The 16957-nt window shown below is 42.6% G+C and overlaps 1 protein-coding gene across 1 annotated transcript; it reads right to left on the reverse strand.

Moving 5' to 3' along the window:
• Positions 1 to 6533: 6533 nt before the first annotated feature.
• asmtl (acetylserotonin O-methyltransferase-like) lies at positions 6534 to 15545 on the reverse strand. The gene is made up of 14 exons (XM_071356219.1): positions 15416 to 15545; positions 15040 to 15171; positions 14861 to 14908; positions 14703 to 14767; positions 14525 to 14589; positions 14231 to 14339; positions 13462 to 13762; positions 13040 to 13279; positions 10537 to 10705; positions 10202 to 10386; positions 9283 to 9415; positions 8922 to 9062; positions 8625 to 8747; positions 6534 to 7983 (listed from the first exon to the last, which is right to left on the reverse strand). Exons 1-14 carry the CDS (start codon positions 15542 to 15544, stop codon positions 7778 to 7780), a joined length of 2046 nt encoding a protein of 681 aa, XP_071212320.1. The 5' UTR covers position 15545; the 3' UTR covers positions 6534 to 7777.
• Between the last annotated feature and the right edge of the window lie 1412 nt (positions 15546 to 16957).

The following is a 16957-nucleotide window of genomic DNA, read 5'->3' on the forward strand; positions in this document are numbered from 1 at the left end:
TTAGCACGAGGCAGTTTAATTTGGAGACCCAAATATGCTAATGCGGAACAGCACCCCCTATAGTTGCAAGAAGTGTTCTTAACTGACATGGCTAGTTAAATTAAATAAAGAAATAAAAGGCTCTGTCGCAGCTGGCTGCAACCGGGAGATGGCACACAACTGGCCCAGAGTCACCCGGGTTAGGGGAGGGTTTGGCCGGCAGGGATGTCCTTGTCCCATCTCGCTCTAGCAACTCCTGTGGCGGGCCAGGCGCATGCATGCTGACACGGTCGCCAGGTGTACCGCGTTTCCTCTGACACTTTGGTTCAGCTGGTTTCCGGGTAAAGCGGGCATTGTGTCAAGAAGCAGTGCGGCTTGGCTGGGTTGTGTTTCCGAGGACGCACAGCTCTCGACCTTCGCCTCTCCCGAGTCCGTACGGGAGCTGCAGCGATGGGACAAGACTGTAACTACCAATTGGATACCACAAAAAGGGATACAAATGATTTACTGTTAACCATAAGAATTTGCTCCTGTAGTTCCTTTTGAGGTTTACATTTTTTGCACAGAGAAAAATAGCACTATATTGGTGAAGACATACTGTATATTGGTGTAGCGTCACTTTAACTCTAAAATATCCACGTTGCTGTTTATTGGCCAACACTGCCCTCGTGTGGGTAAAATATGGGGTGCACTAAATGCCTCACTACTCAGCAACAGGTACATGGGTCTATATACCTTTGGGATCCCATACTTGGTATAGTAAATATCAGAAAATAAAGTGTGAAATGTCATAAAAGTCCACACAGAAGTAAGCCCATATACAGTACCAGTCAAAAGTTTGGACACGCCTACTCATTCAAGAGATTTTCTTTATTTGTACTATTTTATACATTGTCGAATAATAGTGAAGAAATCGAAGCTATGAAATAACACATATGGAATCATGTAGTAACCAAAACGTGGTAAACAAATCAAAATACATTTTATATTTTAGGTTCTTCAGAGTAGCCACCCTTTGCCTTGATGGCAGTTTTGCACACTTGGCATTCTCTCAACCAGCTTCACCTGGAATGCTTTTCCAACAGTCTTGAAGGAGTTCCCACATATGCTGTCACTTGTTGGCTGCATTTCCTTCACTCTGTGGTCCAACTCATCTCAAATGATCTCAATTGGGTTGAGGTCGGGTGATTGTGGAGGCCAGGTCATCTGATGCAGCACTCCATCACTCTCCTCTTGGTCAAATAGCCCTTACACAGCCTGGAGGTGTGTTGGGTCATTGTCCTGTTAAAAAACAAATGATAGTCCCACTAAGTGCAAATCAGATGGGATTGAGTATCACTGCAGAATGCTGTGGTAACCATGCTGGTTAAGTGTGCCTTGAATTCTAAATAAATCACTGACAGTGTGTTAAGAGAATTATGTTCTCAATGTTCATAAACTGAACTTCAATGTACTACTCAGTCTGCAACCCAGAATTTGTAAGATACTGGTTGAAATGAAAACAGACAGAGGCCCAGCCTACAATAGTCAAATGTTTATTCACGAGAACGTTCTGAAGTCCACAATACAAAGACATCCATTTTATAGCGGCGCACATACTTCCACACAAACAGTAGATATCATACGCACATACATACACACGAACAGTAGGTATCCTACACACATACTGTATCACTACCCAGCCGACAAAGATTAGGGCGACCATGAGAAGTACTCCCTGCCCTCTCGCAAATCTCTGTGTCCCCTAGCCAAGTTCGGCACCGAATTTTGCTCATACAGTCTGTGTTTAAGATACTATAAAGACATAATGTACAGATATATTGTTTTACCCTAATTCTGACTAAAACTACACACATAATTTATTATAATTTTACTGACTAAAACTACACACATCATTAATAATAATATTATGATTCTAATCATTTTCAAACAATTATATGGTTTCAGGGTGGAATATTCTAATCCTTAATTTAAACATATAAATACCATTGAACACAGTGTCACCAGAAAAGCACCCCCTCACCTCCTCCTCCATGCTTCACGGTGGGAACCACATATGTGGAGATCATTCGTTCACAGACTCTGCGTCTCAAAAAAACACGGCGGTTGGAAACAAAAATCTCAAATTTGGACTCATCAGACCAAAGGACAGATTTCCACCGATCTAATGTCCATTGCTCATGTTTCTTGGCTCAAGCAAGTCTCTTCTTATTATTGGTGTCCTTTAGTAGTGTTTTCTTTGCAGCAATTTGTTCATGAAGGCCTAATTCATGCAGTCTCCTCTGAATAGTAGATGTTGAGATGTGTCTTTTACTTGAACTCTGAAGCATTTATTTGGGCTGCAAATTCTGAGGCTGGAACTTATCCTATGCAGCAGAGGTAACTCTGGGTCTTCCATTCTTGTGGCGGTCCTCATGAGAGCCAGTTTCATCATAGCGCCTGATGGTTTTTGCTACAGCACTTGAAGAAACGTTCAAAGCGCTTGACATTTTCTGGATTGACTTACCTTCATGTCTTAAAGTAATGATGGACTGTCATTTCTCTTTGCTTATTGGAGTTGTTCTTGACATAATATGGTCTTTGTCTTTTACCAAATAGGGCTAGCTTCTGTATACCAGACGCAATAAGGAAACAAATTCCACAAATTAACTTTTAACAATTTATTTCATAGTTTAATGTATTTTCTACAATGTAGAAAATAGTCAAAATAATGAAAAACCTTGGAACGAGTTGGTGTGTCCAAACTGTTGACTGGTACTGTATATATATACACACATACACACTGACCAAAAATATAAACGCAACATCTAAAGTGTGGGTCCCATGTTTCATGAGCTGAAATAAAATATCCCTATAGGCACAATGTTCTAAAGGCACAAAAAGCTTATTTCGCTCAGATTTTGTGCACAAATTTGGTTACATCCCTGTTAGTGAGCATTTCTCCTTTGCCAAGATAATCCATCCACCTGACAGGTGTGGCACATCAAGAAGCTGATTAAACAGCCCGTGCTAGGTACAATAAAAGGCCACACTAAAATGTGCAGTTTTGTCACACAACTCAATTGGCATGATGACTGCAAGAATGTCCATCAGAGCTGTTGCCAGATAATTGAATGTTCATTTCTCTATCATAAGCCGCCTCCGGCGTTTTTAGAGAATTTGGCAATAATTCCAACCGGCCTAACAATCGTAGACCCTCTGCAACCAAGCCAGCCCAGGATCTACACTTCTTACATGCGGGGTCGTCTGCGACCAGCCACCCGGACAGCTGATAAAACTGTGGGTTTGCACAACCAAATCATTTCTGCACAAACTGTCAGAAACCGCCGCCAGGAAGCTCATCTGCATGAAGTTTTGAACAGACTGCAGTTCGGCATTGTAACCAACTTCAGTGGGCAAATGCTCACCTTCGATTGCCACTGGCACGCTGGAGAAGTGTGCTCTTCATGGATGAATGCCGGTTTGAACTGTACCAGGCAGATGATAGACCGCGTGTATGGCATTGTGTGGGCGAATGGTTCGCTGATGTCAACGTTGTAAACAGAGTGCCCCATGGTGGCGGTGGGGTTATGGTATGGGCAGGCATAAGCTACGGACAATGAGCACAATTGCATTTTATCGATGGCAATTTAAATGCACAGAGATACCGTGACAAGATCCTTTGGCCCTTTGTTGTGCTATTCATCTGCCACCATAACCTCATGTTTTTGCATGATAATGCACGGCCCCATGTCGCAAGGATCTGTACACAATTCCTGGAAGCTGAAAAAGTCCCAGTTCTTTCATGGCCTGCACACTCACCAGACATGTCACCCATTGAGAAAGTTTGGGATGCTCTGGATCGACGTGTATGACAGCGGGTTCCAGTTCCTGCCAATATTCAGCAACCTCGCACTGCCATTGAAGAGGAGTGGGTTGACATTCCACAGGCCACAATCAACAGCCTGATCAACTCTATGCAAATGGTGGTCACATCTGACACTGATCCATGCCCCTAAATTTTTTGAAGCTATCTGTATTCCCATTCATGTGCTATCCATAGATTACGGCCTAATGGATGTATTGCAATTGACAGATTTCCTTATAGGAACTGTAACTCTGTAAAATCTTTAAAATTGTTCCATGTTGCGGCTATATTGCTGTTCAGTGTACATGTATTCAAATATCTGTTTTGATGAAACAAACAAAAAAATCCATAGAAACTTTGATTTCACAATTTAAGCATTATCATGGCATCCATGAAAGGTTGGTTTCTGCTGCTCTGCATGCATGCGCTCCTAAACCCATGTCCATACAGAAGGTGTAAGTATCGGGTCCTGTCCCTCTCCTCCCCTTCAATCTAGAACAGCATGTTGAGATACTGGAGATCCGTGTAGGTTCCACCCACCATGGTCTCTCTCTGCTATGTTCAAAGCACATCCTGGTCCAAAACACAAGGCCATTTTTTAGAGCTTGACTGGGTACTTTATCACTTTATCACTTTATCCAGAAACCAACCTGTTCATCGTGCAGGCTTTCCACCTCAACAGTGAAATGAAAGTTTCAATCAATAAACCTATCATCAAGACCTATCTCATATCAAATCTAATTGTATTGGTCACATACAAGTGTTTAGCAGATGTTATTGCGGGTGTAGCGAAATGCTTGCATTTCTAGCTCCGGCAGTGCAGCAATATCTAACAATTTCACATATACCCAATACACACAAATCTAAGTAAAGGAATGGAATTAAGAATATATAAATATATGGATTAGCAATGTCAGAGCAGCATAGACTAAGATACAGTATATACATATGAGAGGAGTAATGCAAAATATGTAAACATTATTAAAGTGACTAGTATTCCATTTATTAAAGTGGCCAGTGATTTCGGGTCTATGTAGATAGGCAGCAGCCTCTAATGTACTAGTGATGGCTGTTTAACAGTCTGATGGCCTTGAGATAGAAGCTGTTTTTCAGTCTCTCGTGCCAGCTTTGATGCACCTGTAATGACCTCACCTTCTGGATGATAGCTGGGTGAACAGGCAGTGGCTCGGGTGGTTGCGGTCCGCACCACCCTCTGGAAAGCCCTGCGGTTAAGGGCAGTGCAGTTGCCATACCTGGCAGTGATACAGCCCGGCAGGGTACTCTCAATTGCGCATCTGTAAAAGTTTGTGAGGGTTTTTAAGGCACCAAGCTAAATTTCTTCAGCCTCCTGAGGTTGAAGAAGCGCTATTGTGCCTTCTTCACCACACTGTCTGTGTGGGTGAACCATTTCAGTTTGTCAGTGATGTGTATGCCGAGGAACTTCAAGCTGTCCACCTTCTCCACTGTGGTCCTGTCGATGTGGATGGTGGGGGGGGGGGGGGTGTGTGCTCCCTCTGCTGCTTCCTGCAGTCCACAATCATCTTCTTTGTTCTGTTGACATTGAGTGAGATTATTTTCCTGGCACCACACTTCGAGCCCTCACCTCCTCCCTGTAGGCTGTTTCGCCATTGTTGGTAATCAAACCTACCACTGTTGTGTCATCTGCAAATTGATGATTGAGTTGGAGGCGTGCGTGGCCACACAGTCATGAGTGAACAGGGAGTACAGGAGTGGGGCTGAGCACACACAGGGCCCCAGTGTTGAGGATCAACGAAGTGGAAGTGTTGTTTCCTACCTTCACCACCTGGGGGCAGCCCGTCAGGAAGTCAAGACCCAGTTGCACAGGGCGGGGTTCAGACCCAGGGCCTCGAGCTTAATGATGAGCTTGGAGGGTACTATGGTGTTGAATGCTGAGCTATAGTCAATGAACAGCATTCTTATATAGCTATTCCTCTTGTCCAGATGAGATAGGGCAATGTGCAGTGTGACGGCGATTGCATCGTCTGTGGATCTATTGGTGCGGTAAGCAAATTGAAGTGGGTTTAGGGTGACAGGTAAGGTGGAGGTGATATGATCCTTGACTAGTCTCTCAAAGCACTTCATGATGACAGAAGTGAGTTCTAGGGGGCGATAGTCATTTAGTTCAGTTACCTTTGCTTTCTTGGGTACAGGAACAATGGTGGGCATCTTGTAGCACGTGGGGACAGCAGACTGTGATAGGGAGAGATTGAATATGTCCGTCAACACACTAGCCAGCTGGTCTGCCCATGCTCTGAGGATGTGGCTAGGGGTGCCGTCTGGGCCGGTAGCCTTGCGAAGGTTAACACGCTTAAATGTCTTACTCACGTCGGTCACGGAGAAGGAGAGTCCACAGTCCTTGGTAGCGGGCCGCGTTGGTGGCACTGGGTTTTCCTCAAACCGGGTGAAGAAGGTGTTTAGCTTGTCTTAGCTCATCTTAGTTTAATCAGGTGTGACAGTGCTGGGCTGGAGTAAAATCCTGCACACCATAGCTTTCCGAGACCAGGATTAGGTGACCACTGCTCTACACAGTTGCATTAACATTACATGAAATGTTAACATTACAACATTGTTATTCAAAACACGGGGACAAATCAGATTTCAGACAAGCCCCGCCAAAGCAGAAATACTGCAAACACATGGTGACAAATAGTGTACACAGAGAGAGAAAAAAAACACAACAGCTGAATTATTTCTGACAAAATATTTATTTCATTATTGAAACAATTCAGACAGGAAAATTGTCAAACGGCAAACAACGAAGTGTTGCGGTGGTCTCAAAAGTCTCACAATGTTGGGAAAGTGGTCAGTTAAACAATGTTGGTTGTCTTTGCTGTCATGACAGTTTTATGCTACCAGTTCTCAGTCTCAGAATTAGAAGTTCATCCATGTTTCTCAAACGTCAAATTTAGTTGTTCCAACCATCACATTTTGAAGTGATTAAGGTTAAGTTTAGGCATTAACTCTGAATTGTTATGGTTAAGTTCAGGCATTATCTCCAAATGGTTAAGGTAAGGGTTAAGGTTCGGGATAGGCTTACGCTCATCCATCATCCCCAACACCCTTAGTACAGCGTTTCCCAAACTCGGTCCTCGGGACAGCAGATTAAAATGATCAAAGCTTGATGATTAGTTTATTATTTGAGTCAGCTTTGTAGTGCTAGGGCAAAAACATGCACCCCTTGGGGTCCCGAGGACCGAGTTTGGGAAACACTGCCCTAGCAAAACCAAAACCTACTTGAAGGTAACGGCACTCACTGTTGCCACCAGTGGCCGGTTTCCACGTCATCTCCCTACGTCCTCAGAAATGGATGGACATCGAATACTGACTTATATCACGGGTGACCAGGCTGGCTTAATGACAGAGACTTCAAGGATTACTGTGAGATCAAAGTCAGCTGCATAGACATACCTCTGCTAGAGTCTATATTGCAGTGTTCGAAAGAAATGCCTTCACTGTGGTCCATTGAAATTCACAACACTGTGGTCCATTTTTATAATGAATTAAAAGTCAAATTAAACTGTCTTGGTCATTGTGGGGAATGGTAACATGTCTCACAGCCAAGGGAGGTGGCGGCTCCGCAGTCACAGAATCTATCATCCAAAATAAACCCCTAGCCCCATTTCCCTAACACTTCCTGACCCATTTGAAGATCAACAAGAAATGGATGGGTAAAAGTAATATGGAGTGAGGCCCTGTTTGAATACTTCTAAAAAGAGTCCTACCTTTCTTGAAGTAATCGTTGATCTGACATGACAGGATGGCTGTAAGCACAGTTTGCAATCACCCATCCCTGCGTCATGTCAGATCAGTGAACCTTTAGTATTTAAACAGGGCCTCAGTGTCTAGTGGTTGGGGAAAGAGTTTGATTCTAGACTGGGGAGGTATTTCATTGATTTATTTTCTTTATTGGTTTCAAGGTTTGTCTCCAAGTCACTCAGTGACACACAGGATGGCATCCAGGAGGTTGTGTGTGTGTTTGATTTGCACTGAGGTGAAGCCGTGGCTCTTCAGTAGGAGGCTGTATTCGGAGGCGCTCCTTTGTCTCCCCTCTGTCATACTGAGGGCCTGAAGTAAGCCTCTGCTCGGCCCCTCCCTGTCCTCATCCAAAAAGATCTCACTCACCAGCACGCAGCAGCCTGGGACAGATATGGCGTACACAGGATGTACGCATACATATTTAACGTTGTGTATACAATCAGTATTTACATTAGCATGTGAAAGTCACATTCATAATATGCAATAAAGGCATTTTGAACTATGATACACATAATTTGGACTAGTCAATTGGTCGTTTTTTTTAATAAGGCAATAATGTAGTATTTCTTAAAAAGCAGAAACAGTCAGGTACCTAGGCTAGTCAATGATGTGTGCCCTCTGCTTCTCACTTTTGATTTGAAGAGTTTAACATGCAACTTGCACACTGTTAAAACACTACGTTGTTATTATAACCTTGTGGTTCACTCCGTTTAGGCTTGAGCCAACTCCTCTGTGTTCATTCAAGTTCATTAGAACTTATTTAATCTGCCTAATAAACTTATGCTTTTTACACACTTTGGTGGGTGGGCAACAAAACAGAACATATCATCGCGTGACTCAAAGTTTACTTTGACATGATGGTTGTTATTATCAATCTTTGGCACATACAGCATAGGACCAGGCTAACTCTTTACACAAGCACAAGTGATACACAAAAAATGTCTAGCCAATGTGTGAATCATTATCCTTATCAGGGTCAGAAATCAGAATCCAAAAATAATATATTGTTTTTCACTCTTACCAGGATTGCATGCTTTTGCAATTTTACTCAGCAAGATGTGTACTTTCTCATCCGACCAGTCGTGGAGAATTCTTGCCAGGATGTATACGTCTGCCTTGGGAAGCTCATCTTTGAAGAAATCTCCTGTTCAGACATAAAAAATATTCATTACATTTGACATGTACCCTGACAGAAAACAAATTCATGATCAAAATGGCACTTATTGCTAAATGCTATTGTGCATCCACAGAACACATTACCCATGATGACAACAGTATTCTAAAATCCATTCCACCCTCTGTAAGTCATTAAACAAACCTGCTACAAAAGATACTCTGTCATCTGCGTCATGTGGCCGGAAGTGACCGCTCATCTCAATGACTTCGGGTAAGTCGAACATGGTCACAGACAACCCCGGGTGTGCTTTGGCAAACTCATACGCCATGGCCCCAGTGCATCCTAGGTGATAGGTAAAACACTGATGATTGGTATGGATTGATTCTGATGGGCTACACTCGATTCTCTATTTAAGAGCATACTTCTAGCCAGAGGCTTTGTAATGTAAATCACAATGAAGATAATAATGGAAGGGCCATTTGAGATTTTACTACAATATTGTAGCAATACAATGTGATGGCCATTTTAAATGGAATTGAGGTTTAGGTTACTATGACCTCACCGCCCAAGTCGCAGGCCGTCTTATACTTGGAGAGGTCAAAGGCCGTCGCCACGTCTCTACCAGAAACCTTTGCGATGCTGTGCATGGCCTTCATGAATCGCAGCTTCACTTCATGTCTGCTGTAGTAGGCATCCTATAACAATGAACAACAAGGACGAAAACAAAAACAGTTACCACTCCAATACTCAGTTCTACAGTTAGAATACAAAACATTAGGAACACTTTCCTAATATTGAGTTGCACCCCCTTTTGCCCTCAGAACAGCCTCAATACGCCAGGGCATGGACTCTACAAGGTGTTGAAAGCATTCCACAGGGATGCTGGCCCATGTTGACTCCAATGCTTCCCACAGTTGGCTGGATGTCCTTTGGGTGGTGGACCATTCTTGATATACACAGGAAACTGTTGAGCGTGAAAATCCCAGCAGCGTTACAGTTCTTGACCCAAACCGGAGCACCCGACCCCCTACCTCCATACCCCATTCAAAGACACTTAAATATTTTGTCTTGCCCATTCACCCTCTGATGGCACACATACACAATCCATGTCTCAAGGCTTAAAAATCATTCTTTAAACTGTCTCCTCCCCTTCATCTACAAGGATGGAAGTGGATTCAATAAATGACATCAATAAGGGATCATAGCTTTTACCTGGATTCACCTGGTCAGTCTATGTCATGGAAGGAGTAGGTGTTCTTAATGTTTGTATATTCAATTGTTTACTTATAAACAATAATACAAAACCATTCTATCTGGTGTTAACTGGATAGAATAATCAACACGTCTCCCACACCTTGACTAGCTGATTCTGCTAAGCTTGAACAAAAAGCTGCCGTACTGTGGCTCTCCAGGAACAAGACTGATCTGCTGAATAATTACCAAGGTAACTGGAATGTGACATGAAACTTGATTGTTATTACCTGGAAAAAGTTATCAGAGGTTTTCCCGAAGGCCTTCTCGTGCTGGTTGGTCCCCTCCCTCACAGCAGTCTCCAGGTGGGTGAAGAGAGGCCACACGAGTTCGTTACAGTGCTGGATGTACCCCTGCAGAGAGAGGGGACCGTCCGACAGCAGGAAATGCCTGGACATCGCTGTGTTTGCGTACTCTAGGGAGAAATTGGCATGTCAGGAGGCATGTCATAAATCACTCCTTGACACACACAGCTTAGACGCCATGAACAATGTCTCGGAAAAAAGAAAGAATATGTCTAACAGAAGAAAACAAATTATAGAGGGAGACAATGTGAGAAGTATACCTTTTCCCGTTCTTTGCAGGAGTCCCAGAGAGACGCAGGCCTCCAGCAGGCGTTCGGTCCCCTTCAAAGATGCTTTGATCCCCTGGGCCACATCCTCAGCCTGCAGCTCCCCTGTCTTACTGCTCCTTAACACGTCAAACACACGCAGCTTGGATGCTGTGAACAACACCTAGGATACAAAACAATAGGGAAAAACGATCAATGCGAGACTAGAGAACAAAGAGGAGCAATAGAAAACTCCAAATCATGTTTAACCTACCTCAAGCAAAAGTAGTTTGATTAATAAGCCTAAAATTAAACTTCATGCAACCTCAGCTTGAACATGAATACATAAACAACATAAAACCTAGATGTATGGAAAACTAAAACATAACAGCAAGGAACTCAATGTTTTGTGATAGTATATACAGTTGAAGACGGAAGTTTACCTACACCTTAGCCAAATACATTTAAACTCAGTTTTTCACAATTCCTGACATTTAATCCTAGTAAAAAGTCCTTGTTTTAGGAAAGTTAGGATCACCACTTTATTTTAAGAATGTGAAATGTCAGAATAATAGTAGAGAGAATAATATATTTCTGCTTTTATTTCTTTCATCACATTCCCAGTGGGCCAGAAGTTTACATACCCTCAAATAGTATTTGGTAGCATTGCCTTTAAATTATTTTACTTGGGTCAAGCATTTTGTGTAGCCTTCCACAAGCTTCCCACAATAAGTTGGGTGAATTTTGGCCCATTCCTCCTGACAGAGCTTGTGTAACTGAGCCAGGTTTGTAGGCCTCCTTGCTCGCACACGCTTTTGGGATTGAGGTCAGGGCTTTGTGATGGCTACTCCAATACCTTGCCTTTGTTGTCCTTATGCCATTTTGCCACAACTTTGGAAGTATGCTTGGGGTCATTGTCCATTTGGAAGACCCATTTGCGACCAAGCTTTAACTTCATGACTGATGTCTTGAAATGTTGCTTAAATATTTCCACGTAATTTTCCTCCTCATGATGCCATCTATTTTGTGAAGTGCACCAGTCTCTCCTGCAGCAAAGCACCCCCACAACATGATGCTGGCACCCCCGTGCTTCACGGTCGGGATGATGTTCCCCCTTTTTCCTCCAAACAAAACGTTGGCCATTATGGCCAAACAGTTCTATTTTTGTTTCATCAGACCAGAGGACATTTCTCCAAAAAGTACAATCTTTGACCCCATGTGCAGTTGCAAACCGTAGTCTGGCTTTTTTATGGCGGTTTTGGAGCAGCGGCTTCTTCCTTGCTAAGCGACCTTTCAGGTTACGTCAACATAGGACCCGTTTTACTGTGGATATAGATACTTTTGTACCTGTTTCCTCAAGCATCTTCACAAGGTCCTTTGCTGTTGTTCTGGGACTGATTGGCACTTTTCGCACCAAAGTACGTTCATCTCTAGGAGAGAACTGCAAAAATCACTGAAGCTAGAGACTCATATCTCCCTCACTAGCTTTAAGCACCAGCTGTCAGAGCAGCTCACAGATCATTGCACCTGTACATAGCCCATCTGTAAACAGCCCATCTATCTACCTCATCCCCATACTGTATTTATTTATTTATCTTGCTCCTTTGTACCCCAGTATCTCTACTTGCACATTCATCTTCTGCACATTTACCATTGCAGTGTTTAATTGGTATATTGTAATTACTTCGCCACCATGGCCTATTTATTGCCTTAACTCCCTTATCTTACCTCATTTGCACTTTGTATATATACTTTTTTTTCTTTTTTTTTTTCTACTGTATTATTGACTGTATGTTTTGTTTATTCCATGTGTAACTCTGTGTTGATGTATGTGTTGAATTGCTATGCTTTATCTTGGCCAGGTCGCAGTTGCAAATGAGAACTTGTTCTCAACTAGCCTACCTGGTTAAATAAATAAAATAAATAAAAAAGGAGACAGAATGCGTCTCCTTCCTGAGCGGTATAACGGCTGCATGGTCCCATAGTGTTTGTACAGATGAACATGGTACCTTCAGGCATTTGGAAATTGCTCCCAAGGATGAACCAGACTTGTGGAGGTGTACAATTTTTTTTTCTGAAGTCTTGGCTGATTTCTTTTGATTTTCCCATGATGTCAAGCAAAAAAGGCACTGAGTTTGAAGGTAGGCCTTGAAATACATCCACAGGTACACCTCCAATAGACTCAAATTATGTAAATTAGCCTATCGGAAGCTTCTAAAGCCATGACATCATTTTCTGGAATTTTCCAAGCTGTTTAAAGGCACAGTCAACTTAGTACATGTAAACTTCTGACCCACTGGAATACAGTGAATTATAAGTGAAATAATCTGTTTGGAAACAATTGTTGGAATAATTACTTGTGTCATGCGCAAAGTAGATGTCCTAACCGACTTGCCAAAACTATAGTTTTTTAACAAGAAATGTGTGGAGTGGTTGAAAAACGAGTTTTAATGACTCCAACCTAAGTGTATGTAAACTTCCGACTTCATCTGTAAATACATATCCATCCACAGGATACCTTTGAGGCTTTAAATCCATCCATGAGCTCGATCATCTTGCTCAACTTTTCCTTGATGTCTTCCGTCTCGTGCTCCCTCACATTCTGCATCTGCATGGTGCCCCTGCTGGTCAAGTCTGGTGCTGCAGGGTCGCTGATGCCCTGGGGCTCAGCCTCCCCGTTCTCAGAGCACTTAGACAGGTTGTTAACCAACGTCCAGGGCACCTCGCCCTCTCCACACCCACTCCCCTCCTGTTTCACCTTGATGGATGGATGAATGGGATAAATTATAAATGGATTAAATTCAATAAACTTTATTGTCCATGTAACACATTAAAAACAATTAATTGAAAACACCAACATTGACAAATGACAAATTAAGTGTTCTGCAATAATTGCAACGGGCAAAAGACATATTTCAATGCATTGACATGTGTACTGACATTTTGGGCTGTACTGGCTGAAGGGATGTTTTGTCCTTGGCTGTCCGGAGGGCCGTTATGGGTTGGGCTGCCTGAGGGGCTGCTGGCGGCTGGCTCGGCTGGAGGGACCGTGTCGACAGGGCTGCCTTGGGGGCTGGTCTGGGTTCTGTTTTGTTTCAGGCTGCCTGGGGGGCTGAAGATGAGACTCAGCTTCTTGCAGAACTGGTTGAGCGGGAAGCCCACCACATTCAGGAAGTCTCCGTGTACATACTCCACCAGCATACCACCCAGAGCCTGGATACCATAGCCACCAGCCTTGTCCCTGTCACACACACACATACAGAGACCCAGACGCATGCACACACACACACAAACAGAGAAACATACACACACACAGAGACACACACATGTCTCACACAAATTGAGAGACAGTGAGACACACAGAGACAGAGAGCGATAGAGAGGGGCCACATAGTGTCAGAACTGGCCACGGTATACGAGACCACACAGCAGAACATGCTTCTATGATTGATCTAAGGCTCATTGACCCTCACTTATTTCTTTCAGGCTGAAATTATAACACAAAATCCATACCTTATCTAAAGTGACGCAAACATGGACTGGTTGGCTGTATCAAAGTCCACAAAACCATGGGTTCACAAGGTTTGAATTCAGTGAAGTGACCCCAATTGCCTCTGCGAGAGGTGAGGTTGGGTTCTAAACCTAGAAAAATCTATTGGCATTACACCATAGCCAGTAATGCAAACAGAAGAAGAGAGGTGAAACTCACATGGGTTCTCCGCTATTGATGTACTCCCAGAGTAAATCGTCAGACAGATCTGCAAACTTCACCTTAGTCTCCTCATAGAAGTCAATCACTTGATAATTAATCTCTTCACCTGGAAAGAACGGGACCTAGTCAGTTGTAAAACTGAATGCATTCAACTGAAATGTGTCTTCCCATTTAACCCAACCCCTCTGAATCAGAGAGGGAACCATTGAATATAATGATATAAACATGTACAACTTGAAGGCAGACAACTTCCCAACCTACCCTTTTACCCATTTTATGTTTAAGGCATACCTTCTTTCTCATGGCAGAGAATGATCGCCACTCCGGTAAAAACACTGTGTTCTTTACCACTCAACCTGTTCAGAAACACAAAAACAAAGATGAAATGGGATAACTACGTTTTCCTATTGTTATTATTTTTTTTTTTAAATGTACACAGAATTAGCCAGAGGCAAAATTCTCTCAAAACCTTGAAAGCATTCGGTATGCATCTTGCTTGTCCACTGGCTTCTCAAGAATCAGTCCATCCACTGTCTGAGAAAAGAAGACAACCAATAGAGTGTAAAGGAGATAATAACCACTATGATATGAAGGATAGAAGACATTGATATAGCTGAATTTGCTTACAACAACAGTGTCTGCTCCAATCACAATGTCTGGAGTTTTCAGGTGTTTCTAGAACAAATTAAGAAACCACAGACATTCAAAAGTATGTATTGACTTTCTTCAGTGAGGTAAGAATATTAACAGACAAATATGGTAATGATATTGTAATAATAATAACAGTAAGCAAAGGCTTCACTGACAAATGGCATCCTCTTGGCCACCTCCAGGGCCTTCTGCTTGGCAGTCTCCACAGCATACTCATGGGGCATTTTGAACAGCCTCTTGTCTAACGTTTCCTTGAACCAGGATGGGACAACCTCAAATCGTAAACCCTGTGACATAAATGGAATAACAAGGCATCATCACCATCAGATACTACATGTCATTACTGTACCTCAGAGGCTCAGTTTGAATAGGCTTTTTAAAAAAGTTTGCTTTCTTACTCCCTTAACGGAAGTAGTCATTGAACTTTCATGACATGGATAGGTGATTGCAAATGTCCAATAGTGAAACCTTGCTTTCACTTATTCATCCTATCAAAGAAGAAGAGGGTAAGGAAGGAGGCCTCAGTCTTACCACATTGGTGAGTATCTCCAGCCTCCTTGGAGACGCACTAGCCAGGACGACCAGTTTACCGGTCAGCTTGGAAATGACAGGATTCATCAACACCATGGTGACCTCACTGCGCATATACAAGTTAAACATTAGGCTACTAGTTCGTCTCTGTCAACTGTTTGGTGTCAGATGCCTGTGACTTTGCCTTGAAGTAGCGTACATACCATTTGCGGTCACACTTTACTGCCTACATACAATGCACGTATTCAGGTCAATATGCTTTTGTAGGCTACACCTCATTGTTCTCTTGTATCAAAAACACACTGACGTGGAATTTGTGGCAATGGATCAAAGGGCTATCCTTGAATGAACCTATTCATTGACGTTAAATACCTTTCGCACCTATTGGCAATATTATCTTCTGGCTGGTGTAGCTTTTTTGAGAGCCCCGACGATCGTTCTGAACGTTAAAACACATTGCATGCGGTACGGTTTTGGAAACACAAGGAACATACCTTTCATATCAGCTATACATTTTTTTTAAACTAAAGGTTAAATTACTTCACACCTTTATAGGGTTATGGTTAAGGTTCCCACACGACCATTTTCCCATGTTACTGCACTTGTTTACGGAAAACAGATGGAAGACAGAAGCATACCTGTGCTAATTAGCTAACTGCGTCTCTGAACACGTGTGTTAACAGAAGACATACACCACAAATGTGTTGACACTGAAAAATACTCCTGCAACTGTGTTAAAATAGTGTACAGTAACTGTATATTTAACATTTGTGAAATTATTTTATTGCATTTGTGAAATTATGTAGAGCGTTTTATGTTTATAGAAGCATCCCGCAATTAAGAATCGATTCAAGTTTAGATTAAGTGTTTTAGCTGCCGGAGCCAATTCCCATTTAAAAGAAAATGTAAGGTCACTGGACAATAAGGTCGGCGTAACGTTAGGCTCCATTTAGTCCTTTATTGGGCTATCCTAGAATATGCCATGAATAGACCGAATTATTATGTTAGCTGACTTAGAAGTTAGTTGACCACTTAAAAGGGAACGGTCTGGTTAGTGTTTGTATGGATCAGTGATAATTATTGACATGGAAACAAGCAACGTTAACGTTACCATGTTGCACATTTCACTGCTTAGCTTGAGAAACTCTTCCTCAGATCATGCAAGTTCAGCTATTCAGTTACGACATCTCAATCCTCAAGAAATGTTTACAACATGCAGCATACAACCTTGGGCAACGCTGCTTTTAAGTGTAATTCAATAAATGACACTTTGAAATCTACGGCCGCTAAATGAAAAAACATTACCTGCTGATCTTCCATACGAATTAATTCCTTGTTGCGCTACAAGAGACAACGCATGCGCAAGCAGAGCGGAAGAAGAATCGAGCGATTCAGCCAATCCTATGACATCTTTTTGCGTGTCATCATAAAACGTACAGTAGCCTACCAGCCAACAGAGGGCGTACATCAAGTAATAGTAGAATGAATGGAGTTCAATGGAGATTCATGGCAATCATTCCTCATTGCACAAACAATGCGTCA

Source organism: Salvelinus alpinus, chromosome 20 (genome assembly GCF_045679555.1).
Source record: "Salvelinus alpinus chromosome 20, SLU_Salpinus.1, whole genome shotgun sequence".
Lineage (NCBI taxonomy): Eukaryota > Metazoa > Chordata > Actinopteri > Salmoniformes > Salmonidae > Salvelinus > Salvelinus alpinus.

Coding starts and splice junctions, on each gene's coding strand:
- asmtl (XM_071356219.1), bottom strand. CDS start 15,544: ATGTTTAACTTGTATATGCGCAGTGAGGTCACCATGGTGTTGATGAAT. Junction 14,590..14,702: donor GCATACCGAATGCTTTCAAG/GTTTTGAGAGAA, acceptor GTTTCTGAACAG/GTTGAGTGGTAAAGAACACA. Junction 10,387..10,536: donor CCTGCAAAGAACGGGAAAAG/GTATACTTCTCA, acceptor ATTTCTCCCTAG/AGTACGCAAACACAGCGATG.